At 42.2% G+C, this 25,058-nt stretch overlaps 1 protein-coding gene across 1 annotated transcript in view; it reads right to left on the bottom strand.

Moving 5' to 3' along the window:
* The window catches only part of MTMR6 (myotubularin related protein 6), a 49,128-nt gene extending 24,277 nt beyond the window's left edge, over positions 1-24,851 (bottom strand). The window contains exons 1-5 of the mRNA XM_056132929.1: positions 24,746-24,851; positions 7,183-7,299; positions 4,848-5,010; positions 3,140-3,297; positions 2,881-3,009 (exon numbers count right to left, since the gene is read on the bottom strand). Coding sequence (XP_055988904.1) covers positions 2,881-3,009; positions 3,140-3,297; positions 4,848-5,010; positions 7,183-7,299; positions 24,746-24,769 — 591 coding nt within the window. The 5' untranslated portion in view covers positions 24,770-24,851. The remainder of the gene's footprint in view (positions 1-2,880; positions 3,010-3,139; positions 3,298-4,847; positions 5,011-7,182; positions 7,300-24,745) is intronic.
* Positions 24,852-25,058: the final 207 nt, after the last annotated feature.

Consider the following 25,058-nt stretch of genomic DNA (forward strand, 5'->3'; position numbering starts at 1 on the left):
AAAAGCATTCAATTCTTTCAGACCTACTTTTTTGTTTGTTTGTTTGTTTTGCTTTTTGGGTCACATACATCAATGCTCAGGGGTTACTCTTGGCGGTGCTTGAGGAACAATATGGGGTGCTGGGGATTAAACCTGGGTCAGCCACATGCAAGGCAAATGTCCTACCTGCGGTACCTCCAGCCCCCAGACCTACTTTCTGATTTGTTAAGCTGGGGCTGCATGTCTGATTTTTCAGCACATCTTCAAAATGAGTAATGTATATAAATGGGTACATCACACAGAGGCAATAATCAGTCATATCTTTATGACTCTGTTATAAAAAGTGGATTAGAAACTTTAATATTTACTTTCTAGCACAGCGGGTAGGGCGTTCGCCTTACAAGCGGCCAACATGGCCGACCCGAGTTCGATTCCTCCGCCCCTCTCGGAGAGCCCGGCAAGCTACCAAGAGTATTGGATATGCCAGACACAGTAACAACAAAGTCTCCAATGGAGACATTACTGGGCCCGCTCGAGCAAATCGACGATCAACGGGAGGGCCTTTACCTTTACCTTTACCTTTGGGTAACTTCCAAAATTCAGTTTGAATTATGTGTATGGAAAGTCATTATTAACAGTATCGTAAATTACATAACCACTATCAATAAAAAGTACTTAAAAATTTCAGCTACACTTTTAATAAATTTATAGACGTACAAAATATATAAAATCAAAAAGTCGAAGAGAATAAAAAACAAAATACAAATAAAGATGCCAATAAAATTGGGGCTGATGCAAGCCGACTGACAATAAATAACTTACCAGAGTAAAGAAAGCAGCCAAGGGGTTAGAGAAACAGCAAGTAGGACTTTTGCCTTGCACTTGGCTGACCCAGGTTGGATCCCCGGCATCCCATATGGGTCCCCGAACAGCACAATGAGTAATTCCTTAGTACAGTCAGAAATAACCCCTGAGTATCACTAGGTGTAGTCCAAAACCAAAATAAAAAAAGGAAGCGGCCAAGCCGAGCTGATGAAATCTATAAGCAGCAGCAACAAAATTCCAAAAGGACTCAGCTTTTGATGCCTGAAAGTCTCATTGGGTAAAGCTTAAAACAGGAGAACAGGATGGAACTGATATCTACAGAGAACTGGGTACGTATACCTGTGACTATTTAATATTTAAGGCTCTCAAGTGTTAAAGACAAAGTTTAAGGTAAGGTAAAGGTAAAGGCCCTCCCGTTGATCGTCGATTTGCTCGAGCGGGCCCAGTAACGTCTCCATTGGAGACTTTGTTGTTACTGTGTTTGGCATATCGAATACTCTCAGTAGCTTGCCGGGCTCTCCGAGAGGCGCAGAGGAATCGAACTCGGGTCGGCCATGTTGGCCGCTTGTAAGGCGAACGCCCTACCGCTGTGCTATCGCTCCAGCCCACAAAGACAAAGTTTACTTTTTTATAAAGATTAGCCTGAAGACTGACCAATAAGGCACAGTTATGTGAGGGGATGAAGTCCCTAAAGAACTGGAGACCTTTGTAAGTCTACAACTGTACCTCATGGTGTTTCACTAATAAAAATTAATAAAAAAAAAAAAAAAAAGAACTGGAGACTTAAGTAAAGTCTATATTTTAAAAAATGTGCAATATTCACTTCCCTCTTCCCACATTTGAACACTGGTCAGAATCACTACAACACATACTAGGACGAAAGTTGTAAGAAAAAGAATCCAAAAAACACAGATCACTTGTATACACAGACTAAACTGTATTGTAGTGCCTCACTTGGAAATATGAGAGAGAGGCTAGCCAAGAATCAGATATTTTTGAAAGGCACATGAAACAAAAATAAACACACAACAAACTCTAAAGCAAACAGAACACTGTGTAGTTTTCTACAACTTGTTTGTAGTTTTTGATATGGGTAGTTAAGCAACACAGTGATTCTTTTTTATAATTCCCATCATCAAAAAACCAAGTTACAACATTGAGAATAGAAAACTATTTAAAAAGAAAATCTACCAGAAAATAAAGGCTCTTGTATCTAAAAAACAACATACTGAAAAAAGGATCCAAGAGATGGATCAGAGATAAAAGACTGAGAAAATATTCCAAAAAATAAAAGAGATGGGAAATAGGAATCAACACTAAGGAAATGGAGATTTATACTAGGATGTCCAGGAATCAACTCACACACACAAGTACAAAGACAAGAAGAAATCAGCAAATAGTAGAGATACGATTTCTCAAACCTGAATTTCCAGATAGAATTGAAAACAACACATCAAAACACATCACTGAGGGAAAAAAAATGGAGGGGGAGCCACACCTAATGATACTCAGGGGTTACTCCAGGCTCTGCACTCAGGAATTACTCCTCAAATTGCTTGGTGAATCTTATGGGATGCAAAGGACGGAACCTGGATCAGCCACATGCAAGCCACACCCATCCACTGTACTATCACTCTGGTCCTCACTGAGACATTTTTAAAAAGCAGGAAAGACTATAAAAAGTTTCGTAAAGGAAAGAAATTCAGTTTCACAAAGGACTGGAAGTTAAAACTTATTCAACTCAGTGATTAGCTTTGAGGTACAGAAAAAGAGATTTGCTCTAATGCCAGCACTTGCTTTGCATGCAGCTGACCTGGGTTGAATTCCCTGCAACCTCTAAAATCCCCAGGTACTGTAAGGAGTGATCCCTAAGCACAGGTTTAGAAGTAAGCCCTGAGCACCACTGTGCCTGGCTGAAAAAAAGAAAAATTCAAAAATGTCAAAAAATGAAAAGTCAACACTTCTCTATCAGCAATATCACTCTAATGACCACAATGTAAAAATGAGAGTCCTTTTGGAAACTTCAACCTGAATATGAGTTATTCACTTGTAAAAATTAAAAGAAACACTTCCTACCTCCTTTTCTTGATGGTAATAGGAAAGAACTGGGAATCTTCCCTTGCTCCGGAACTTGGAACTACCCACAATTATTGGTTTGCTTGCGATTCGGGGAACATAGAGTTCTCTGGGGTAAGTTTCACAAATCTGTAAACCATGAGGTTAAAAACAATTTTTAAAACTTTAATTCAAGAACATATCAAATGTAAAATATACAGGGATACATAGCTACTCTGGTACTAACACTTTCACAATTCTGTCAAAGTTGGTAAGATACCTTGTATTCTCTGTTGGCATCAGACAACTGCCAGTTGGAATTTGGTACTCCCATCCTCTTATACTCCTCAGAAAGGTCAATGAGTTGCCAACCTTGTATTCGTTCTGAATCATTTTGTTTAGGATTATAAGAGAATGCATACAGATCTTCATATTTTGCTATAGTAAACAAAATACACAAATATTAAAATGTGATTATAGCACTTAATACAATACAAATAAAAAACCGTAAAAGCATAATACAAAGTTTTCAATTTTATCCCTCCATTTTTCCTTTACAAATTTCAGATAGCTAATATTTGAAGTTAAGTATTTTCTCAATTTTTTAATGTAAACAATTATATCTAAAGACAATAAGTTATACTTATAATATTAAGTTCTCTAATGACTTTCTTTTCTGAAAAGCAAAATTTTAAATACACCATCCATTCACCACTTTTCCTAAATGAGATGTTGAATAGTAAAATAAAGCTACATAAAATAAAAATAACAATAAAAATAAAACATAAAGAAAAAATATGAAAATGCATTATTTACCCCTACAAGTCAGGTGGTGTCAACCAAAAATGGCAATAGTTATGCAGAATTCCATAGAGCATTCATTTCTGAAAAGCCCCCTGAAGTCACAGAAGCATCTCATTATCTCTATTCTGTTTTGACTTGTTCATTTATGGGCTACACCCCACTCCCACTCGTGCTACTCCTGGCCCTATCATCAGGGGGTGATTCCTAGTATTGCCAGGAGACCCTGCAGTACTGGGGTTGAACCCAGATCTCCTGCAAGGACAAGAGCTCAATCCTTGGAGCTGTCTCCAGCCTTTGCCACCTTTAAACCATCTAGCTTACCTTGTAATGGTGGGACAGATGTGTTAGAAATGGCTTCATGAGTCAGAGTGAACAAAACCCTGCTTACAGAATGTAATTCAAGTCATGCTAGGATAGTAACCTTCCAGATCCCTAAGGAATAGTGTAAAACTCCTCTTTAGAGTCTCCATGCCTTCTCCTTCTCAATCTTACCTGTATTAAACTGGGTACATTTTCTTTTCCCTCAACTCATCTCCTTTATGTTTCACTCTTACTGATTAAATATATTCATCCAACAGTTACTAGAGAGGCCTGGCCTTCCTTAACATTTTGTTTAATAGTATTAATTTCCAAGTCATTCCCCTAGGTTGTGGGATTCTCATTAAAAAAAAGTACAATCAACAAACTTTAAAAACATTAACATAAAGACTAGTGAGTGGTAAAATGTATACTTTGTGTGTCTAAGTCCCAGGCATCATAAAGAAAAAAAAAACCCATTTCTATAGACCTCTATTGTTATGGATTTTATTTATGTTTGTTTTAGCATTAACAACAGAGGGAAAGTGGAGGAAATGACTACGCGTGAAGATGATTGAGAGGGAGTGAAAAGAATAACATTATTTTTAAAAGCAGAATATAAGGGACTAAAGAGATTTCACTGGGTAGGGTGCTTGTGTTGCATGCATTGCATGTGGCTGACCCAGGTTCAATTCCTAGATCACCCTATATGGTCCCCTCCCAGCCCACCAGGAGTGATGCCTGAGTGCAGAGAGCCCTGAGCACCACCAAGTATGACCCCAAAACAAAACAAACACCAAAAAGTAGAATATAAAATAGCATTATTGATCAAAAAATATCTTAGATAATTTATCTCAAAATGAAGCTCTGGTCTCTAAGAACAATACCTTGTTTTGACAGTTGTAGTAAAGAGTTGTAAATATCATGGCAATCTCTTTCTCTGGGAACAATGAAATGCACAATCCTGAAGTTCTTGCACTGAATCACAAGTGGGCATCCAGAAGTAGTCAAAGCCAGTTTCTCTACTGAAGCAATATGGTGATGCAATATCTATAATATGAAAAACACAAACATGTGACTATCACAAAAAGTACTAGTCTATTCTTTTCCAGAGTGTATAAAATCTGTATGTTCTAAACCACATACACAAAAAGCAATCTACTCCTGCTATTTCCCTCTGCTCAAATCTCATTTTGAGTCCTACATTACAAATCCACACACTCAGAGTTGCTCCTAAAACCTGAGATGCTACACTAGATCTTTATTTTCCCCTCTAATACCATTTCTAACCATTGCTTAAAATTCATTGTAGCACTGAGGCACTGTCCTCCCGTTGTTCACTGATTTGCTCGAGCGAGCACCAGTAATGTCTCCATTGTGAGACTTGTTGTTACTGTTTCTGGCATATCGAATACACCACGGGGAGCTTGCGGGAGGGATACTCGCCGTAGCTTACTGGGCTCTCCGAGAGGGACGAAGGAGTCAACTCGGGTCGGCCGCGTGGAAGGCAAATGCCCTATTCACTGTGCTATTCTTAAATGCCTTTCCAAACAAGTTAGACCTCCCATTTTATTACACATCATCTTATGCTTTTCTTCATGACACTTAGTACCTGAGCAATACATTTTGTGGCAAATATTTATTTCTCCAGCAAGATATTGAGAACTTCTCAAGTACTACTACAGCTAAGTTGATCATCATATAATTCCAGCAATATATGAAGAATCATAACCCTCTTCAAATATAAATTTTATTCATAAAATAAATTCTATGTAATATTCAAAATTAAAATTTGATCAAGGCTTGCTCTACAAGCCTATGTTCTCCCTTGAACACATATCTCACTTACTTGTCTTGTTTCTTTCTTTGTTTATGTCCTCTCCAGAGAAGTCTTTGGTTTTCTCTATAACATCTGACTTCTTTCTCTCCCCTCACATCTTTCTAAATAAATGTTAATAAAATCTGCCTTGCTTCTTAAAAAAATAGAACTTGATCAAACCAGAAATATGCGCATCTTCAGATATCACAATAAATATTTACTGAATTAATAAATAGAAAACCTTACAATAAATTCAATACTTGGCTGGCATTTTATTTTATTTTATTAATTTTTATTAGTGAGACACCATGAGGTACAGTTGTAGACTTACTAATTTTTGTGCTTGAGTTTCAATTATACTATGATCAAATATCCATCCCTCCAATAGTGCCCATTTCCCAGCACCACGGATCCCAGTATCCCTCCCACCCCCCCAACCCCCCCATCCCACCCTGCCTCTGTGGCAGGGCATTCCCTTTTGTTCTCTCCTATTGGGTGTTGTGGTTTGCAAAAGAAGCAATGGGTGGCAATCATGTTTGGTCTATAGTCTACTTTCATTGGCTGGCATTTTAAATATATAATTCTCATCTAAAACTCTCAATATGGAGAAGGACAGAGGTAGAATGATTGCACTCATTTGTGGGATATGAAAAAACAAAATATGAGATGAATACCCAAGAACAGTAGAATCAGGGGCCACAAGGACTAGTCCATGGATGGAAACTTTCCACAAGTGGGTGGTGGGGGTGGGCAGTTAGGATAGAGAAGGGACCACCACCATGATAATGATAGTTGAAAATAATCCCTCCACGCAATACCTGAGTGCTGAAAGTATGTAAAGGAATATACATGGAGAGAGAGCAAGAGAGAGACAGAGATGAAAAGTGTCTAAGTGGCTGCCATAGAGGCAGGCTGGGGGGCAGGGGGTAGGAGAGAAACTGAAGACACTGGTGGTGGGAAATGTACTCTGGTAAATGGTTTTGGAACATTGTATGTCAAATTCAATAATGAACAACTCTGTAACTGTGTATCTCATGGCAATTCAATGATGATGATGATGATGATGATGATGATGATGATAAATAAAAGCTTAGTACTATTTGCTATTCTTATATGATTTCCTGTCTTTTTAAAAAATTTTGTTTTTTTGGGCCATACCCGGTGGTGTTCAGGTCTTACTCCATGACTCTGCACTCAGGGGTCACTCCAGGCAAGACCTGGGGGAAACCATGATGCTAGGGATCAAATTCAGGCAGGTTACATCCAAGTGCCCTACCTGCTATACTATCTCTCCAGCCCCATGATTTTCTTTCTCAATACCACTCCTTTATAAAATAAAACACAACAATAGACCAAGTCCATACAAAGGTATCATAAAGAGTTCAGCAGAAGGTCTACCTTACCCAGGTTTCTTTCTGATGAGAGTCTATAAATAATAGATGTGTAGCTGTAAGATACAGTGTTCCTGTTAGTGACTTATTGCTGGTACTGAATCGGTCAAGTAATTTCACTTGCTCAACCTGAAAAAGAAAAAGATATTCTCATTTCAAAAGTGTTACAAAAGGTTTTCAGTTTGCCCAAGGTTTAAACATACTTCAACATACTATTTTTCCTTCCCTTTGCTCAAAAACATGAGTTTTTTTAAAATGCTGAGTATTAAATTTCATATTTAATGCTGAGTATTAAATTTCGCTCGAGCAAATTTCATATAACTTCAGAAAATATATAAACTACAAATAGTACACATACAATTTACAACACAAACGTTACCAGGATAGGGGCCAGAGCAATAGCACAGCAAATACAGTGTTTGCCTTGCACACAGTTCACTTGGTTCAATCCTTGGCATTCCATATAGTGCCCTGAGCACCACCAAGAGAGATTCTTGAGTGCAGAGCCAGGAGTAACCTCTGAGCATCACCTCTGAGCATCACCAGGTGTGGCCCAAAAAAAAACAAAACAATATTTTTTTTTTTTTTTTTTTTTTTTGCTTTTTGGGTCACATCTGGCGATGCATATGGGTTACTACTGGTTCTGCATTCAGGAGTTACTCCTGGCTGTGCTCAGGGGACCATATGGGAAGCTGGGAATCAAACCCGGGTTGGCCACATGCAAGGTAAAAGCCCTACCCGCTGTGTTATTGCTCCAGCCCCCCAAAACAAATTTTTAAAAAAACAGTTACCAGGAAAATTAAATCAGGAAATGGCTCCAAACTTAGTCTCTATATTTTCTCTATATACTCTCTATATTTTCTTCACCACTCCGCCCAGGACAATATTTTATGTCCAGTTCTATTTGTAATCAATGATTCTCCTTTTATGATATGGTCTCTTTTGTTCAGTTTAATAGCTAAGCATTCTACAAGCCTCACTGTCTCCTAACAGAAACCCTTTCTCAGGAAAATCAATTAGTTACTTAAGGTTTTAAATGCTTTTCTTCCCAATTCTAAATTCTCTGTGGAGATTACTGACATGCTGCTTTGGCCACCACTAGTGGATTAGACAAGAAAATCATGCACATTTATTACTAGTGGCCCACATTCATGTGCTATTGTCTCTGGAGAGTAGGGCTGAGAGTTGGTCAAGAATGTGTAGGAAACTACTGCTTTGAGAAAACAGTATTGATAGTGGGGAAAGGTAAAATAAATAAGACCAGAAGGTGGCTCTGCAGTGGCAGAATGCATTCCTTGCATATGTGAGCCCCTAGCATGGGCTTGGGGGGTTGGGAGATGACCTATAACTACAATCCACAACTTTAGCAGCAGTCTACAAAGAGTTCTTCAAATTGGATTTTTTCTCTGAAAACAAATAGCAAACCTTTATCTCACTGATTATATACTCCCCCACACCCCATAAACCTTTTCTCTTACTACACTTGGAGGAAAGTTCCCATTATAAAAATGTGATTTCAAAGTAAACAATAACTAACATTTTAGGGGGAAGCGGATAAGGACTCCCAAGCAATGCTGAGGAGGATCAAGGGGCCACCTCCAGAGATGCCCAGCTAGGTAATCTCATGAAGTTAAACCCAGAGCTCAGTGCTGGGCCCAGTGACAGGTGCTCAGCCCAGCAGTGCTGCTGGGGGTGACCAGAGCCACTGCATTGTTGGAGGGGGCGGGGGGTGGGGGGGGGGGGAAATGCATGCAGTGCTGGGTATCAAACTCAAGCATGCAAGGCATGTGCTCCAATCCTCTGATCTCTCCCATCCCAATCATTAGAAACATCCCCAAAGAAACTGACTTCAAGAGAAATCATTTTTGCTTAGAATAGCACCTTGTCAAATAAGTTGAATGTAAAATTAAAACATGCTTATGATTTTAAAAACTTGATCATTGCATGACCAAGATTTAAACCAGAAAGCTTAGTAACTTTTCCCACAGCGATTCAATAAATATAAGAAGAAAAATGAATAAATAAAATTATGAAAAAAAACCAGTAAGGTGGAGTTCATGCCCAATTTAATCAGCTAATCAGCTGAATAAATAGCAGTACTCCTACATTAAAAAAATGCTACATGAACTTCTTAATCGATGAAATTTAATTTTTTTTTATTTTGCTCCATTTAAAATAAAAATGTTTTATATTTTATTTTAAGCACTATGGTTCACACAGCTGTTATGGTAGGTTTGCAAGCATCAAACATTCCAGGAGCACACTCTCACCAAAGTGCTGACTTCCCTCTCCACCACTGTCCAAGTGTCCACCCCCTCTGCTCAGCATGGGAAACTTCCTACTGAAAACCAGTTCATAGTTTCTGTTGTCCTTGTGCAGGTTTAAAATTTCCTATTATACAAGGGGGCTATGGTACCGCCAGCAGGACAATTTGTACCTGTGAGGCGAGTGCATCAGCAGCCTGATGGTGCCTTCAGACTTCCAGATATCCCAAAATTGCTGCTGTGCCTTTGGCCAGACCCCAAAAACTTGGGGCAAAGTTTAACAAGAAAGTAAATGGTCAAAAGTTCAGAATGTGGGAGCCATACCCACAAACCACCTCTGGCTCAGCTATATAACTGGAGGCATGGACTCTCTGATTCCTGATTCAACTGCTTAACAGCCATGATCCAGAGACTCAGAAACAAATCTCAAAACCCAACGGTTTTTGGCAGAAATGCATCCAGTCCCTGCAGTAGGCTACCAGTGCTGGGCCACCGCTGGTGGGAATAGGTTTCGTGCCTTGGCCTCTTCCCCCTGGTGGCCGCCATCTGCCAGAGGCCACTGAACGGTCAGGTTTGGGCCCATAGAGACGAGACACACGGGACCTCACGGGATGGGGGTGGAGCCAGCCCTTTACTCCCCACCCCAAGGAGACCCCAAGTCACCGCCCACGAACAGCCTCTCTGGCTCCTGATCAAGCAGCTTAATGGCCACGATCCCAGAGACTCAGGAACAAATCTCGGAACCCAGCAGGTTTTGGCAAGAAATCCCTACGGATTTAATTGTTAAAATTTCAGAATTTCAAAATCGCGTGGCCACTACTGCAGCCATGCAACATCATATGTTATTCATAAACAGCAATAGAAAGCAAATTGTCTACTGTTGCCTTTTCGGCAGATCTGAGTGTTGGGGTAAAATCCCAAATAATAATGGTGAATGTGGTGTCAAAATGTTGAATGTAATCAAAGTATAGAGAGTAATTTGGAAATCATCTGCCCCACAGGTAGAGGGAGGGTGTGGGATGGGGGTATACTGGAGATTTTGGTGGTGGATAATGGGCACTGGTGAAGGTACAGGTGTTTCATTGTATGACCGAGACAAACCCAAAAGCTTTGTAACTGCTCTCACGGTAATTCAATAAATAAAATTATAAAAAATGGGGAAAAAAAGTAAGGTGGAGTTCATGCATAATTCAATCAGCCTAATCAGTGACTGAATAAATAGCAGTACCCCTACATTAAAAATAATAATAATAAATAAACTTCTTACTATACGAGAGAGGACATTCTGTGTCTGTCTCTCTCCTTTAGTGTCACTTTAGTGTCTCTCTCACTAAAGTGTCTTAGTTCTTCTTGTGCTCAAAAGCCTATAGTAATAATTTCTTTTACAAGGCACAAAGTTCTCTAAACAATTCTCTACACACAAACTTTTCTACATTCAAAGTAAATTATTCGCCTTTAACTCTCTCTGCCTATTCTTCCTCACTATTAGTCTTTAGAGTTCCATTCTCTATAGCACTCTTGTCCATTATCACTGTTTTAACCAAAATGTTAATTACTTACAAAACTGTAAGCTTAGCACTAACTTCCAGAGTTCACACTGCTATAGACACAATATATATATTAGCGGCACCATCAAGCGTAGAGCAGTGGCCCATGCAGTGACTTGTCCACTGTGGGATGCTGTCTGCCAAACACCGTGTGACCTGGGACTCAGCACAGGTGTTTGACCTGGCACAGACCCTATTCAATGGGATCTTGCTCTGCCAGCAGTTCAACAACCTCCGGGCATACTCCATCCACCTCAAGGAGATCAACCTGAGGCCGCAGATGCCCCAAGGCTTGCCTGGAAACACAGGCAGGTGCCTATTGTCAGTGTACAAATTGTCACAGCAGGCCAGTCACCAGGAGCTTACATTCGGTAGACTGGGAACACCTGCACGGGCAATTAGAAATCACCCCAAAAGCCTCCATCTCCCCCCTAGAGAGCCTGGCAAGCTACCTAGGGTATCCAGCCCACACGGCAGAACCTGGCAAGCGACCTGGGATGTGCCAAATATGCCAACAACAGCAGATAAAATGGGTCTCATTTCCCTAACCCTGAAGGAGTCTCCAGCTGAATTGGGAAGAACGAGAGGGCTTGTACTAAACAGACAGTGTGCACGTCAATGGGCAAGAAGGCGCCCTGAAAACAGATGGCCACCAAGGTGGCCTGCAAGAGCCCATCAGCCACAGGTAGCATGAAGAAGCCACGCAGCTACTGGCCTGACACCATGGCACTATGTGAGATCCGCCAGCTGCCATTCCAGCGGCTGGTGCACGAGATTTCACAGGACTTCAAGACCGACCTGAGCTCCCAGAGCTCAGCCCTCATGGCGCTGCAGGAGGTGAGCGAGGCCTACCTGGTGGGGCTCTTCGAGGACATCAACCTCTGCACATTCCCTACCAAGCGTGTCACCATTATGCCCAAGGACATCCAGATGGCATGCCACATCCTCAAAGAGAGCATAAAGTTTACGATGCTAAAATCTCAGGGCTAGGACAAATGGAGATGCTACTGGTGCCCGCTAGAGTAACTGACGATTAACAGGATGACAGTGATGACAGTGATGATCCCCAAAGCAAATGATATTTCAAGATACAGTACCATATCTCGATTAAGAGCTTGCTAGTAGGAAGTTACAAAGACCTAATTGACTTGGCTTTCCCTGATAATAAAGTGATGATGAGCACTTTTTTCATGTGCATATTGGCGATTCCTTTGTATTCCTCACAGAAGTGTCTGTTCATTTCCTCTCCCTGTTTTTTGATAGGGTTTTGGATTTTATCTTGGATATTAGCCCTTCATCTAATGTGTTGAGAATATTTTCTCCCATTCACTTGGGTGTCTTTGTCTTAGCCCATGTTTCTTTTACCCTGCAGGAATGTTTTTAGTTTGATATACTCCTATTTACTTTTGCTGCTTTTCCATTTGCCAGTGAAAGTATATCATTAAGGACATGTTTATCATCTAATTATCAATGTATTTTCTGCATTCTGGTCTGATCTCTAAGTCTCTGATCCACTTTGAATTGACTGATCTAGCTGGTTTCACAGGTGGTTATCCAGATTTCCCAGCAGCACTTGTTGTAGAGAAAAACTTATTTCACTTAATCTACAAGCGATAGCACAGAGGTAGGGCGTTTGCCTTACAAGCGGCCAACATGGCCGACCCGAGTTCGATTCCTCCGCCCCTCTCGGAGAGCCTGGCAAGCTACCGAGAGTATTCAATATGCCAGACACAGTAACAACAAAGTCTCCAATGGAGACGTTACTGGGCCCGCTCGAGCAAATCGACGATCAACGGGAGGGCCTTTACCTTTTACTTCACTCCTTGGTCCAAAATTAATTGACTATAGATCTGAGAGTTTGTCTTTTGGTACTCAATTCTATCAAGTTAGGTAAGGAGATACCTCCAATTTCTTATTTCTCAGAATGGCTACTTGAGGTGTTTTATGGCTATTTGGGGTATTTTATGGCTAGTGAGGGTGTTTCATAATTTAATATGAACAATTTTATTACTGATTGTTCTACGTTCCTGAAGAACGGTATCAGAATTTGGATGGAAACTGTGTTGAGTCTCCAATCAATAAACATGGAGTATTTTTCTATTTCCTAAGATTTTCAAGAAAGGTGAAGTTCTGCATCCCTACCCCATCAACCAATGAGGATAAAGTCACTCTTGCTCTACAACTATATAATACTTAGTTCTCACTGTCCATCAAAATTGGAAATTCAAAGCTAAAAATACTCAATATTTTAAGCTTATTTCTTGATCTTCCCACCACCAATTTCTACATCCAAAATTACCTTAATGGTCCAGGTGTTTTGGAAAACAATATGGGCATTTCTTAGAAAACTAGAAATTGAGCTTCCATGTGACTCAGCAATACCATTTCTGGGAATATACTCTGGGGGTGCAAAAAAGCACAGTAGAAATGACATCTGCACCTGTATGGTCCTTGCAGCACTGTTCATAATAGCCAGAATCTGGAAACAACCCGAGTGCCTGAGAACAGACAACCGGTTAAAGAAACTCTGGTACGTCTAAACTATGGAATACTATGCAGCTGTTAAGAAAGGTGAAGTCATGAAATTTGCTTATAAGTGGGTGGTCATGAAGAGTATCATGCTAAGTGAAATGAGTCAGAACGAGAGGGACAGATATAGAAGGACTGCACTCATTTGTGTAATATAAAATAATATGAGGCAGACACCCAAAGACAGTAGACACAAGGGCCAGGAAGATTGCTCCACAGTTGGAAGCCTGCCTCATGAGCTGGTGGAGAAGGAAGCTGGCATAGATAAGGGATCACTAAGTCAATGATGGTTGGAGGGATTGTTCAAAATGGGTGATGTGTGCTGAAAGTTAGATAAAGGATAGCCTCTCGGTAACTATATTGCAAACCATAATACCCAAAAGTAAAGAGTGTATGGGGGAAACTGTCTGCCGTAGAGGCAGGGGGAGGATTTGGATGGCGGTGGGGAATACTGGAGACATTGGTGTTGGAAAATGTGCACTGGTGGAGGGATGGGTGTTCAATCATTGTATGACTGAAACTCAAATATGAAAGCTTTGTAACTGCATCTCATGGTAATTCAATTAAAAAAGAATTCCTTAAAATTTCCTTTGTTAATCTTGAATTTTGGTTGTCTACATACAAGTTTCACAACCTATTGATGTGAATCATCTTCAAAACTTTGCAAATGTATAACTCCCAAACCCCAATTCATAACTGGTCAATAATCTCAGGAAATAAAGACCCAGAGTCTGTATTTTTATGAGGCTCATCAGGCTATTTCAACGCAAATCATAGACCATCTAACTTCCAATCAATTCTTCTTACTCAGCCCACAATGGACTAAATTTCCCTTTTATCTTTTTTTTTTTTAATTTTATTGACTCACTGTGAGATAGTTACAAGCTTTCATGTTTGGGTTACAATCACACAGTGATCAAACACCCATCCCTCCACCAGTGCACATTCCCCACCACCAATATCCCCGGTATACCCCACCTTTCCCACCCTCCCCCTGCCTCCATGACCGAAAATATTCCCCATACTCTCTCTCTACTTTGGGGCATTATGGTTTACAATGCAGATACTGAGAGGTTATCATGTTTGGTCCATTATCTACTTTCAGTACACATCTCTCATCCTGACCGATTCCTCCGACCATCATTTTCTTAATGATCCCTTCTCTATTCCAGCTGTCTTCTCCCCTTTGCAGATGAGGCAGGCTTCCAGCTATGGAGCAATCTTCCTGACCCGTGTATTTACTACCCTTAGGTGTTAGCCTCATTTCTTTAACCAGGATTTCCCTTTTATCTTTATGCTCTTTCCCAAACATTTAATTCCCAACATGTCTAGTCCTCCCATTTTCAGAGTTTCTTCAACTGTGCACACCCACAAACATGAACCATAGTTCTGAAAAACAGCACATAAATCTATATTACAAAAGTAACAGTTTACTAATTCACTGAACCTAAACTTAATATCTATCAATTGAAGGCTAATTTGTCTGGATATCATTTTCTTTATAAAGTAAGGACAATAATCTCTCCACCAATGGTTGCAGTAGGTTGAACATCAGGTACTTTACCCCAAATTTGTCTGAAAAATAAGCAATAAATATTCAAATATATTTTTTAAAAATCCACTATTGTCACTAAATTGATGGGAGAAGATAAACCCTGTAAGCCCTCTGTATTAACCTATCACCCAGTTAAATTCAAATAGAGAAGATTTGGAATAAACTGGTAGCAGGATAACTAGACGAGAAAAATGAAATAATCTAGGGTGCCTGGTAGAGATCTGATAAGGGCCTGGACTAAGCTGCAATACACAAGATAAAGAGGAAGCCTGTGGTTGGGCAATAAAATTTATGTGGGAAGGAAGAAACAAAGAGAGCTTCTCAGATTCTAGTTAGGCTGGTAGCATTCACTTAACATACCTAGATAGCATAAATGGAAAAGGAAATGTCAATCTGCAAGCAAAGAGACTCCATCCTGCTCAGGAGGTAGTAGGCTGAGTGAAGCAAGTCAGGAGAGGGACTCTCATATGTGGAACATATAGAATCGTAGTAGGGGTATAACAAATGCCCAAAGGCAACAGAGAACTGGTCTTCAGTTAGAAGCTTACCATAGGGGAGGGATATGTGTCTGTGTGTGTGTGGGGGGGGGGGGGGGGGAGGGAATGCGGGGAGAGGTGACAGACTGGAATTATGGTGGTGGGTGTGGTGAGGGATTATTTTATTCATGAAACCTTATCATTATCAGTATTGTAAACCATGATGCCTAAAATAATTTTTTTAACCATAGTGCCTAAAATAAAACTTTTTTTTAATCTAACCTTTTTTAAGCCTCCTTTTAAAAAAGAAAAAATGAATCCCTGTGAGATACAGTTACAGATTTGCAAACTTTTGTGCTTACGTTTCAGTCATATAATGATTGTGTACCCATTCCTCCATAAGTGTCCATTCTCTACCACCAATGTTCCCAGTATCCCCCGCCCCCATCCCACCACTGTGGCAGGCACATTCCCTTTTACTCTCTCTCCTTTAGGGTGTTGTGGTTTGCAATGCAGGTATTAATGGGCCATCATGTTTGGTCTATAGTCTACTTTCAGCATGCATCTCTCTTTCCAAGCAGGCCCTTCAAGCATCCTTTACTTGGTGGTCCCTTCTCTATCTGAGCTGCCTTTTCACCAAGCATGTGAGGCCGACTACCAAGCTGTGAAGCAATCCTCCTGGTCCTTATCTCTACTATCCTTGGGTGTTAGTTTTCCATTCTGTTACTTTATATTCCACAAATGAATGCAGTCCTTCTATGTCTGTCCCTCTCTTTTGGACTCATTTCATGTAGCAGGATACTCTCCATGTTAATCCACTTATACGCAAATTTCATGACTTCCTCTTTTCTAACAGTTGCACAGTACTCCCATCTGATAAGGGGCTGATATCAAGGATATACAAGGCACTGGTTGAATTCTACAAGGAAACATCCAACCCCTTCAGAAAATGGGGCAATGAAATGAACAGAAACTTTCTCAAAGAAATCCGAATGAAAAAAAGGCACATGAAAAAAAATGCTCTTCATCACTAATTATCAGGGAGATGCAGATCAAAACAACAATGAGATATCATTTCACACCACAGAGACTAACACACACTCCAAAGAACAAAAGCAACCAGTACTGGCACGGATGTGGGGAGAAAGGGACTCTCCTTCACCACTGGTAGGAATGCCGATTGGTTCAGCCCTTTTGGAAAACAGTATGGATGCTTCTCAAAAAATTAGAAACTGGGCTCCCATTTGACCCAGCAATACGACTTCTGGGAACATATCCTGGAGATGAAAAAAAAGTATAATAGAAATGACATCTGCACGTGTATGTTCATTGCAGCACTGTTTACAATAGCCAGGATCTGAAAAAAATCCAAGTGCCCAAGAACAGATGAGTGGTTAAAGAAACTTTGGTACAAATAAAACTTTTTAAATGAGAGAATCCACATTGGTAAAGAGAAGTTGACACTGGTGGTATGACTGGTGCTGGAACATTTTATGTCTAAAACTCAACTATGAATAACTTTATAATCATGGTGCTTTAATATAAATAGAGCATGAAAGAGTATCCCTCTTGACTACATAATAAATTGAGGTTACTTATAACCTTGGTAAATGCAAAATTATATTCACATCAAGATAATACACTTAAAAATCATTACACTGCAACATCACAATCTCTATATGAAAGTAACAAGTAATAAAATTTGGAATTATTCAAATATCTGAAAACTAAAATTCTGGGGGTAAACAAAGAATTTCTGAAAAAATACATGAATTATTCTATTCTTTGCTACAAATCCTAGTTTCAAAACAAATGGAATCCAATCTTTTTCTTTGCTAAAATCATAAAATAAAAAGTACAAGTCACAGGCAGACAGTTTCTAAACTCCAATTGCTGGTTTTTATTTTCCCTTTCACCAAGGAACTGAAAGTACTTTACAGATTTTCCTACTGTTCTTCCTAGAAATGTTTTAAGATAGACATTTAGAAAGCAATTATAACTCTTTCAGGTCACTTGCACTGAGGCACTATAGAAACAGTGTTAGCAGTCTTTAATTATATAAGTATTACCATGGACAAAAAGGAAAATGGGAAAATATTGTAGAAAGAATAAACAAAGACAAAGGAGCCTAAGGATTGAGGGTTTGGTAATGGTGTTAAAGATGCCACTGAGGAAAAAATAAATAAATAAATAAATAAATATGCCAATGCCAGCACATTACTTTAAAGATCAGTTGCCGCCAACTGAGGGCTCAAACCAAAATGAACCCTAACAGTGTATATTGGAAATGTGAATGTCAGTGAATAAAAAAGCTGAAAATGAAAAAAAATAAAATAAAAAACCATGGTATCACAAATACAGCCACTTTACCCACAGAAAAAAGTAGCTCTGGAACAAAAAGGGACCAATGGCCTGTCTCAAAGTTCCCTGACCAACTTGCTGTAGAACTAGATGCCAACAAGCTATCAAAGCAGACCATGTACTATTCTTGCTGCTCTAGTACAGGATGCTCCTACCTCTAATCGGACATCCATCTGGGGAGTCTCAGAAACATGACTCCACCCTAAATAGCACTGATATCTAGTAAAGAATTAGCTAGCAATAAAGAATACATCGAATTGCCTTCATGAAGTCAAAAGAAGAGATTTGGGGGCCAAGGAGACTAGCTCAAAGTCTCATGCCTGAGACCCCAAGTTAAATCCCCAGAACAGCACAGCCCACAGCACTATTGCCCCAAACTGTACCACCAGACTGAATTTCAACAGAAGTGGTTCAGGTCCTAAGCGCTTCTAGGAAATTTCAAAAAAAAACAATTTTTTTTCATTTAATTTTTAAAGCACAGGGATTTTCAATCTGTTAGTGATCTCTTATCGAAGGGCTTAATGGCCCCTGGGTGAAACCCAACAACTTCCACACTCTTTCCTCTAAGTATACCTTTTTGTAGCCAGTTCTGCTTTCGGGCAGGGATTGGGGTTCAGGATGGAAACATCCAAAATATGGTGATGGGAAGGTGTAACGGTGGTGGGATTGGTGTTTGAATATTAAATGCAATGAAATATTGTGAACTTCTTTATAAAATTAAAAAAAATTTAAAAAAGCACAGGGATTTTAATCAACTCTTTGGTTCATATGCCCCAGTTCCTTACAACACTGTGTGGCTGTAGTATAGTCACTATGAAAGAGACCATAAATCCAATGTGCACTTTTTAAGTGCTTTGGTTTTGTGATCCTTTAAAAACAGCTGATATTCAGTGAGTGGTATCCCATTCCAGAGAAAGAAAAAATTTTAACAGTAGCCTTAAAGGTTCTGTGCCCATCTTGAGTTTCTATGCTCTTTCCCTCTCTTTCATTAGGCTTTAGCCATCCTGGTTCTTGTTAGTTTTTAACAACCAGACAAACCCAACAACAAACATTTTAACTGTTGCTGTTCCCTCTCTTGGGGTTTCCCACCCTTATCAGTGAAAATGGCTTCTCTCTTACTCTTTCCATCTTGCACTTTGTAACCAAGTGCTGATTCTCTTATAGGCACTTCTCAGACTTTCCTACTTAAACACTAGCTCCCCAGACAGCTCTCCTCCTGACACTCGCACCCATTTACCATCACCTACCACATTACACACATTTGACTTTTAATTGTGTTTATTGTGATGACTTCTATAGCTAGGGGAACAAAGTGTCATAAAGGCAGGGCCTTTTATCTGATTATTCACCACCATTTGCCCAGTACCTAGAACAGTGTGCCTGATTCACGGAACAAGGAGACACGGAAGAGCAGGGGCAGAGGAGCAAGCAGGGACTAAATTGAAAAAGGAAAGACTTTTCCTCTGAACGGTGGTTTCACTCTTCCCATATTATCCCAGAAACCCTCCCGCTCTTCTCTTCCACTACTTGCCCACTTTTAAGTACTCCCAGGGGTCGTACATTCTCTCTCTTCCCTACAGATCTCTAAAATCACACACACACACACAAACACACACACACACCTCATTTGAAAAAAAAACATTACCTAAAAATACACATCTCCAAAAGATATTTCTCTAAATCAGACATTTTGCATTTCTCCGCGACCTACTAGACAAAATTCTGCCACCTTAGTTCCTCTCCTCCCCTTCTCTCTATTCACACAGGCCTACCTCACAGGAACTAGAGAAATTAGCTCAACACATGCCAGTACTGCATGGTCCCTCAAACATTGCCAAGTGGCCAGGTGGGTGACCTCTGAGCAGAGAGCTAAGAACAGTCTCTAAGTACTACCAGGTGTGGCAAAAATAAGCCAAACCAAAAAAACTTGATACTCTCTGAGGCAGGAGAGTGCAATAGCGGAGGGTGGGATTAGCATTAGAAACACCTGGTTCACGTTCCCAGCTCCACATCTTGCATAGTACAGCTGGATTTTCAATCAGAACAAATAATTTTAATTTCTGCAAGTTTCAGTTTTCTCAGTTGCACAATGGAATAATATTAGTGATCGTCAAAATAGCACTTTACATGGGGAAAAATATTCAAGTATACTTCAAAATCAGTACTGGCCCTCATTTCTGTGTAAATTAAAACACCAGTTTCTCTTATTCTTGGGTTTTTTTTTTTTCAGAGTTAGAGAGTTGGAAAAGTTTATTGGAAAGTAGAATAGACAGGAAAAGGAGCTCCTCATGTAGGGAGAAACTTAATATAGGACCAAGTTTAGTTTCTCCTTATTCTTTTTTTTTTTTCTTTTTGGGTCACGCCCAGCAATGCACAGGAGTTACTCCTGGCAGTGCTCAGGGGACCATATGAGATGCTGGGAATCGAACCCAGGTCGCCGAGTGCAAGGCAATACCCTCTGTGCTATTTCTCCAGCCCCTCTCCTTATTCTTATTCCATCCTTAGTATTGCATGTCCTTCTCTTTATAACATATCTATATGAATAAAATATGATTTCATTCTAATGACAAAACACTAAGAACTGAGAAAAAATTCTGAAATAACACAATTTGAGCTCTGGTGAGGTCAGATTTTCATGGGAATTCCATTTATGACAAATTCTAGAACAAAGTCTTTCAAAACAGGAAAACACTCTTCCATCTCATTCTGTAAAGTTCCATTCATAAATAACAGTCACAGCACTATATGATGTCAGCCAAAGAACTGGAGCCTGGCAGGGAGAGGAGAAAGACTACCTCAGTCAGCCTCTCTGTCATTGTTTCTTGGCAAAACCATTTCATGATGGTAAAATTAAGAGTTCAAACTGATTTAGAAAAAGTTACCATGCTTCATTACTTTGTAAGTATTCTTTCAGAAATTCAAATTCTGACTTGACATGTGTAGTAAATCAAATGTGACCAAAACATAACCCCTCGTGAGTTTTAGAAGTATAAACTCATTTAATTATCTGATAAATCTCTCCCAGCAAGCAATTTTTATTTTATTTTATTGAATCACTGTGAGATAGTTACAAGCTTTCATGTTTGGGTTCACTGTCACTGTCACTGTCCTCCCGTTGTTCATCGATTTGCTCGAGTGAGTCCAGTAGCGTCTTCATTGTGACACTTGTTACTGTGTTTGGCATATCGAATACATAATGGGCAACTAGACAGGCTTTGCCATGCGGGCAAGATACTCTCGGTAGCTTGGCGGGCTCTCCAAGAGGGGCGAAGGAACCGAACTCTGGTCGGTCCAGCCAGCCGTGTGCAAGGCAAATGCCCTACCCGCTGTGCTATCGCTAGAGCCAATCACACAATGATCAAACACCCATCCCTCCACCAGTGACATCCCCCCTACCAATTTCCCCAGTATACACCCCCTTCGCCCACCTCTCCCTGCTTCCATGGCAGACAATATTCCCCATACTCTCTACTTTTGGGCATTATGGTTTGCAAGCAATTTTTAAAATAAATATAAACCACACACACACAAAAAAGTACTATCATTTTATTCAGTTCAAGAAGTTTGAAGGGGAGAATTATAAATTTTTAGTAGTGAGAAAGATATTTTAGCGATAAATAGCACTGCACTGTCGCACTGTCCTCCCGCTGTTCATCGCTTTGCTCGAGCAGGCACCAGTAATGTCTCCATTGTGAGACTTGTTACTGTTCTTGGCATATCGAATATGTCACAGATAGCTTGCCAGGCTTTACCGTGTAGGCAGGATACTCTCAGTAGCTTGCCGGGCTATCCAAGAGAGGTGGAGGAACCCGGGTCAGCAGCATGCAAGGCAAACACCCTACCCGCTGTGCTATCGCTCCAGCCCAGCCATAAATATAAAACATAATAATGTCTTAATCTGAAGCAATAAAGCAAATTTGATAAAATAATGAGTTTGTAAGCACATGTTTTACTATACTACCATCATTAAATTATTTAATTTTTAATAAGGTTGTCTTTAACAATTTTCTCACAGAAGTTCTGAAAATCTAACAATTTCCACATAAGAACCTCTGTGTTTCTTGAGTCTTAATTTAAGGGTCTTATGGTGGTTTGTGGGTTTTATTTTATTTTGGTTTGGGGGCCACATCTGTCCATGCTCAAAGCTTACTGCTGGCTCTGTGCTCAGGAATCACTTCAGACAATGCTCAGGGGATGATATGTGAGGCGAGGAATTAAACCCAGGCTATCCACTTGCAAAGCATGCACCGTATGCTGCACTATCTCTCCACCCAGCTGAAATTCTTGATTTAACTGACTAAACTATCTAGACTTCAAAGAGGTTAAACAAGACCAAAGTGGTAGTAGCACAGGATATAGGGCACTTACACAGCCAACCCTGATTCAATTACGGTCACTGCACAAGGTTCCCCCTAGCAATACCACAATCATTCCTGAGAACTGAGCTAGGAAAAGTCCCTGGACAATTTCCACTCAAAAACGAAGTAAAAGGGCCAGTACATCGGGTAGGGTGTTTGCCTCGCACGCAACCAACCTGGGTTTGATCTCGGGAATCCTGTATGGTCCCCGGAGCACTGCCAGGAGTAATTTCTAAGTGCAGAAACAAGAGTGAGCCCTGAGCATTGCCAGCTGTGGCCCAAAAACAAACCAAAAAAAAAAAAAAAGAGGTAAATGCTGGACCAGGCAGTATGGCAGTTAAGACGCTTGCAGTATAACATTACAGGATCCTCCTCCTACCCCCATGCAAAAAAAAAAAAAAAAACCCTAAGTAAATAAGAGGTAAATATGCTCAAGAGATTTGATTTAGTTCTGAAATACAATTATATTTGCGGTAAGTAAGTCCATCGAAAGTGGAAACAAAAAATTGGCTGTGTTAAAAAATGGTATTGTGTTTTGGTGTGTGTGGGGGTGCAGTGAGGGGAGGAAGCAGTGGTGAATCATTCCCAACAGTGCTGCTGGAGCCACTTCCAACACTGCTCTTGGGGCTTACTCCGGGAACCACATAACACAGTGCAAAGCATGTGCTCAGCCCATTCAACTATCTCCTCTACCCTTCAAATCAATATTTTAGGAACAAGTTATAATTTGGAAAGATGCTACAGTTGTCAGGATGTATTACAGGATCCAAGTATAACAATGAACGGTACCTGGCACATAACACACACCTAGAGTATTTCTACTTCTACTCCACATACACCCACTTATTCTAGAGTTGTGATGGTGCAGAAATTCAACTTTGCTCACAGAGTTTGCTCTTGCGCCCCCCCCATCCCCCGCGCCCCCTTAAAACAATCATGAAAGTGCCTCGCTAAACCACCAGCATCAACCCACTGTGAAAAGACTGCACCGTCATCTTCAAGGAACCAAGTCACAAGTGAGTAACTCACAGCCTTGCGCTCACATTCAGGGAGCAGGGGTGAGCGAGGGCCCCAGAGCCCCACACTCGCTGCCTGAGGTCTGGATGCTGAACCCGGATCCCTTATGCTACTTTTTTTTGCTTTTTTTGCTTTTTGGGGGTCACACCCGGTGATCCTCTACACTGATGAATCACTCCTGGCTGTGCTCGGGGCGCCATATGGGATACTGGGAATCGAACCTGGGTTGGATGCGTGCAAGGCAAATGCCCTGCCCGCTGTGCTATCACTCCAGCCCCATCCCTATCCCTTATGCTACTTCTTCCTAAGCACGAGAAAGGTGGGGTTCGGGGTGACCTTCACTGCCTGCCGCACTGCGCCCCCCTGCACCCTTCCCCCACCCCAGCTCTCCACACCCACCTATTTCCCTTCCAGAAGAGGATTGCTAGGGGCCGGAGCAACAGTGCAGCGCTTGCCTTGCAGCTGGCCGACCTGCGTTCAATTCCCAGCACCCTACCTGGTTCCGGGAGCCTGCCAGGAGTGATTCCTGGGTGCAGGGCCACAGAACGGCCCCTGAGCATCACCGGGTGTGGACCCCAAAGCGGAGGTGGGGGGGGGGGGGGGACGTTGACTACAGAGGTCGCTTTCGGCATCTTCGACAGCTTGTCCCTAAGAACAGCCTCTGATCTAAAGGGAAACCCACTTCCACCCTAAAAAGGTGGGCGGCGGACTGTGACAGCTATCAGGCCCCCGGGCCGTGCGGGGTGGCGGCCCAATCCCACGGCGTTCTGGGCTTTCCCATGTTTCCTGCCCTCGGAACCGAAGGCCGATGACGCTGCACGGCGCCGGCTAACACGTCCTTCAAGTTCCCAGACTCGCTCGGGAGGCAGGAAAAAAACACCCGGTCTCAAAACAAACGTGTTCCGGGCACCCAATCATCACTCGGCCGGGGCTGGGGACCGCGAGCGGGAGGGGGCCGCGCCCCTTTCCACCCGCGGCGACACGCCCCTCCCCGCCCCGGGGCTCCGGCACCGAACCGGCACCGGACGCCCAGAGCGCCTGCTCGGGCCGCCAACACCCGGGCCTGGAAGTTGGGCGGACGGCGACGGCTCCACCCTCGGCCCCCGTCAGCACCGACCGCCGGCGACCCGCGACAGTGGGACGGGGGGCGGGGGGCCCAGGAGGCGCCCCGACAGCGCCGCCCCACGACCTTGGGGGACCCTCTCCAACCAAGAACTCTCCGGTCCAGGGGCCCGGAACCGCCGGAGCTGTAAAGCAGCGCCCGAAGCCGAAGCGCCGGGAGGGCCAAGACGGATCTCCCAAGGCGCCCCCGACCACGAGAGCGACACCCCCCGGGTAGAGGCGGCGACCGCGCCGCCCCCCGCCGGGCCGGGGCGCCGCCACCCACAGGCCGAGCGGGCGGCGTCGCCTCCCGCCCCGCTCGCCCACCCCAGCCCGCGCCCGGAGCGAGCGGCCCGCGCCCCGCTACCTTGGTGGTGCGGATGTGCTCCATCCCGAAGACGTCAGCAGCCAGCCGGCCCTCTTCACCGGCGGTCCGTGGAGCGCGGGGTCCCGGGCGGCGACAGCGACCCAGAGCCAGTGCCAACTCCCTCCACCGGCCGGCGCGGCAGTCCGTCAGGCCAAGCCCCACCAGCGTCCACCGCGCAGGCGCAGCCGGGCCAGCACCGTCTCCTAGAAACACTTCCGCAAACCAGGCGGCCACCGAGGGGCCGCGGGGGCTGGCGGGGCAGAGCGTCGACCGGCAGAGGGAGAGACGCGTCTAAGTTCTCCGGAGCAGCCAC

Source organism: Sorex fumeus, unplaced genomic scaffold (genome assembly GCF_029834395.1).
Source record: "Sorex fumeus unplaced genomic scaffold, SorFum_2.1 ptg000095l, whole genome shotgun sequence".
NCBI classification, from domain to species: domain Eukaryota; kingdom Metazoa; phylum Chordata; class Mammalia; order Eulipotyphla; family Soricidae; genus Sorex; species Sorex fumeus.